The 4862-nt window shown below is 26.8% G+C and overlaps 1 protein-coding gene across 1 annotated transcript; it reads left to right on the top strand.

Annotated features, from left to right (window-relative positions):
- The first annotated feature begins 1181 nt into the window (after positions 1–1181).
- LOC105623642 (dehydrogenase/reductase SDR family member 7) lies at positions 1182–4827 on the top strand. Its single transcript, XM_012205025.1, has 6 exons — positions 1182–1305; positions 1840–1992; positions 2655–2761; positions 3427–3666; positions 3752–3871; positions 4645–4827. Exons 1-6 carry the CDS (start codon positions 1182–1184, stop codon positions 4825–4827), a joined length of 927 nt encoding a protein of 308 aa, XP_012060415.1.
- The last annotated feature ends 35 nt before the right edge of the window (positions 4828–4862 follow it).

Below are 4862 nucleotides of genomic sequence, written 5' to 3' on the forward strand. Positions count from 1 at the left end.
ATATATATATAATTTTAAGAAACATACAGTCTATTTTATTCTTTATGAATAAATTGTTAATTAATAACAATTAATTAATAATAATTAATAACAGCAAGAAATGATGATCAATTAAACATCGAATCGAGGTCAAATGGTATTTAAATTATCGTATCGATGTTGACATCAATTCGATGACTTTGACAATTTCTTGCTCGATAATATTTATTTTTTAAAAATAAAGTTCTTTTAAAAAATATTTTCTCTGTATGAATACATTTTGCACTCACTGTATATACGCTCTAGTTATTATTAAAATTTTTACGTAAATAGTAAAATAATTTTTATGATAAAAGTAACTAGTGAAATCGTTACCATTATCCCAAAAATTTAACTGCGTTACCATGAACGTTATTTAGAAGAAAATAACGTCGTTACTCAAAACGTTACTAAAAAAAAAATAATCATAACAAATAACGCGTTACTTTTGCCAACCCTGGTTATAATTATATGAAAACAAGTCTTACGATAATCGCACTGCCTATAATTAAGTATGTCACGAAGATTCAATTTGCACCTGTGATGTAATTGATGATCATGTTTCGTGAATAGTTGCAACACTAATCTTTTATTGCTAAAACCTCAAAATCCAGTGAATCCAATAATGACTCCAGCTTGTCTATATTTAATTTAATGCTGATTTCTTCTCTTCAGAAATTAGAAGATGTGTCTATCTCGTTATTTTGTTACCTGTTTTTTTGAAATAGTAACGTAAATTGTATAATTATATTAATTTCAATGGAAATAAAAAATGTGATTTACGTAATTAATTTTTTTTTGCTCTTCATTTGAAAAAGAATTATTTATTAAATAAAAATTTATTTATTAAATAAAATTATTTATTAAATAAAAATTAAGGAAAAATGAATAAAAAGATTACAAAATTCTATAATTTTAAAATAAAGTAAAAGAATTATTCTTTTTCTTCTCCAATATTTAATCCAAAACATTTTCAAATCTTTAAATCCCGATTTTTTTTATAAATAATGAAAGAAATTGTAAAAGAAAGACATAAAAATTTATAAAACCGAAATTACATAAGAAAACAAAATGTACACGTATTCATATGTATAAGTTTGATAACAATGTAAATTTTTTTACAGAAGTATTTTCATATCACCATAGATAAGTGTTAATTAAATATGGATTTATTCGTAATTATCGGACTCTTAATCGTAGTCTACTATTCCGTCTATCTCATTCTTCCCTCTTTCTTGGATTGCGACATACTGCTCGCTTTTAAAGAAAAGTACGGCAAATCCGTATGTAAGTATATTTTTTGCACAATCCTAAAAAATAGCAAAGAATTTTCTTCAATTAACTTTTCGTCAGTCACAAGTAAAATCGCATAGATACGAGCAAAGTCTATTTGTTTATCTATGAAAATTTTCAGTCCAGTAAATAAAAATTTACATATAATTTGTTAATAAATAAATAAACATGAAACATCCAACAATGTTATCTCTATTTATAGAAAAAAAACTGTCGGAATGCAAAATAGGCTGTAAAGATAATATATAATTGAATGTTAGTTTTGTTTGTTTCTTAAATAAATTTTTGTGTATCACTGGATTGAAGATCTTTATATCATTATTTATTCAATAATCTAATTCTAATTAAAAATGTACAATAAATATTAATATTATAAAAATAAAAATTATTGTAATTTTTATTATATTATTATTGTATAATTTAATTTGTTGTCTATTTTTTTTTATTACAAGAGTTCTCCTGAAATCTGTCACAAATTATAAATCATTCAAAGAATATGAATAAACGAACATATTTTCGTTATCATAGCTTCATTGAAAGGCAAGACAGTATGGATAACAGGTGCATCTGCCGGCATCGGAGAACATTTAGCTTACGTGTTAGCCAAAGCGGGCTGCAAGTTAATCTTGTCCGCTCGGAGAATCGCTGAATTAGAACAAGTGAAGAAAACGTGTTTGGAAGGTAGATATTCGCGTCTCGCACACTTCTGTAAAAGATCTTTCCCGCGCTATGTTAATGATCTTCGTCGACTGTTTTAATTAATTGATATGATCTCTTTCGATTCTAAATAGAATCACATTAAGTTAACTCACTACTATTGGGCGAGTTCAAGATGGCAAAGTGGCTAGACATGCTTATCGAGCGATTGAATATGATTGGTTGGATCTATAAGTAACAATCAATTATGCTCATTTGCTCGGCGGACAGGCTAGCCGCTTTGTCAACTTGAATCAGAGTTAGTAAAGACTAATGTTTTTTTTAAGAATAAAATGTATTGTGTTTTTTCTAAATATGTTTTTAATGCTTCAAATATGCTTTAACAGTACTATAAAAAAAACATATTTAAAACATATTAAAAACATCAATTAAGCATGTTTTAAACTATTTGAAACACGTTTAAAACATGTTTTTACCCTATCTTGAACGCGCCCATTGTTATCCACTTTGGTTCTGCGCACAATAGAAGGAATAAGGAATAAAGAATAAACGATTTCAACTTATCAGAAACAGTGTACTCCTATGTATCTCACTTCTGATAGGTTAAAATGGTTTATTCTTTATTTCTAATTCCTTATTCCTTCTATTGTGCGCAGGGCCTTTTTTTCATAAATGTTCCTTTGCAGAAAATAGAAACTTAACTGACAATGATGTGGAAGTTTATCCTATGGATGTGCTTGATTTGGACTCGCACGAGAAAGCATTCGAACATGTAATCAATAAATTCGGCAAGGTAGATTTAGCAATTTTAGCATACTATATTTTTTATATTAATAAAAATCATCAATCTTTTAATTAAAATTCAATTGCCTCTGTTATATTTATTACTCTTATTATTATTTATTACCGATATGTTTTAATCTTGTTATCTCTGATGAAAATTTTCCTGAAAATTTTTGTACAAATACTTTTCAGAAATACTTAGAAAGTCTACATCTTTTCTTAGAATTTTTCATATACATAAATATTGAAATGTTCTAAGATTTCTTATTTTATAAGATTTCATCAGAAATTATAGAATGAGAAATCTTAGAAATACAAATATTTTAGAATTCTTACACTGAGAAAAAATCAAATAAATAATATAGCAATTTAATTTAATCAAATGAAAATGAAATTTTTCAGTATTTTTGCTGAAAAATTCACTTGCAGCAAAATTGTAACAAGTTCTCAAAAATTTCGCTAAAATATCATTTTCAATAAAATTTCAACAAAGTTTTCCGCCAGAGAGCTCAAGACAATTATACAAATTGGAACATTCTTGAAAAGTGTTTCATTTTCATTTGTATTAAAAAATCTGAGAAATTTTGTATAAAATTATTCAGAAATTTAGAGAAAAATTCTGAAAAATTTGTAAAAAAATTTTACCAAGGATGTGTTTTTATATTTTTATATTAGTTAGACATACTCGTCAACAATGCTGGCCGTAGTCAAAGAGCAAAATGGGAAAACATCGAGATAGCAGTTGATAAAGAAATGTTCAACTTGAATGTATTCTCCATCTTATCCTTGAGCAGAATAGCAATAAAATACTTTTTGAAAGTAGGCGAAGGTCAAATCGTCAATTCCTCAAGTTTAGCAGGAATTGTACCTGCACCGATGTCGGCGACCTACTGCGCCACTAAACATGCCTTACATGTAAACAGTTTTAAGATATCATCTTTTTTCGTTGAAAAAATTATTCGCAATTTCGCTTAAAATGCTTTACTATATATTTTTATAGGGTTATTTCAGACCGTTATTCTTGGAACATCCTGATAATAATATTAGTGTGACAATGATTTGCCCGGGTCCGGTACAAACCGAATTTCTAGCCAAGAGTTTCACGGAGAAATCTGGCCAGGTACGTGTTATAAAAATGCTTATCTGTATCCAGATGTTTGTAGAAAATTTATGGCATGAGACATGAAAATATTATATAATTGCGTAATAGTGATACAGAAAGGTATTAAGTGTGTAAAATACAACTTTATTTACACCTTTTTTTTATATAAAAACTCATTTGTAGATTTTTATTAATTAATTTCTTATTACTCTGGTGAAAATTTTTTTAGAATTTTTCATATAATTTTAAAAAATTTCTATATAATTTTTCAGAATTTTTCTATAATTTTATAACTTTTTCACATTTTTTTATACGAATTGGAACATTTCTCAGAAAATCTACATTTTTCCTCAGAATTTTTCACATATGTTAATTATGAAATATTAGTAAGATTTTTAAGATTTTTTGTAAGTATAATTTCTGAAATATTACAAAACCTAAAAAATTTTAAAATATTTTTTAAAAATTATGAGATCAGAAATTTCAAAAGATTTTAGAATTCACTTGAGAAGTTCTGAGAGAGGATGTAAACTTTCCGAATATTTATGAATATTTCTGAAAAATGTTCCAATTCGTATAAAAATTATGAGAAAAATTTTCATCAGGGTAATGATGGAAAAATTTGCGAAACAATTGCAAGAGACTTTTTCATTCAGTTTAATTCGCTTTACTTATCTACGAGAAGTAGCATTTTATTACCAGATCACTTGTACATAATATTAAACAATTAACTATTACATTACAGCAATACATATTATGTATTGTTGACCACATTTTATGATTTTGTTTAGAATTACGGTGTAGCAACGGACACATCTAAAAACAAAGTTAGCGTGGAACGTTGTGCAATTTTAATGGGCGTCGCGATTGCAAATGAACTGGACGAAGTGTGGATTGCCACAGCGTCTTCATTACGACTTGTATATTTGATTTATTGTTTTCCGAATTTTGCAAAATGGTATGTGTCTACATAATTCTATCATGTATGTTAATACTAGTTTCTATCATG

Source organism: Atta cephalotes, assembly GCF_000143395.1.
Source record: "Atta cephalotes unplaced genomic scaffold scaffold00061, whole genome shotgun sequence".
NCBI classification, from domain to species: domain Eukaryota; kingdom Metazoa; phylum Arthropoda; class Insecta; order Hymenoptera; family Formicidae; genus Atta; species Atta cephalotes.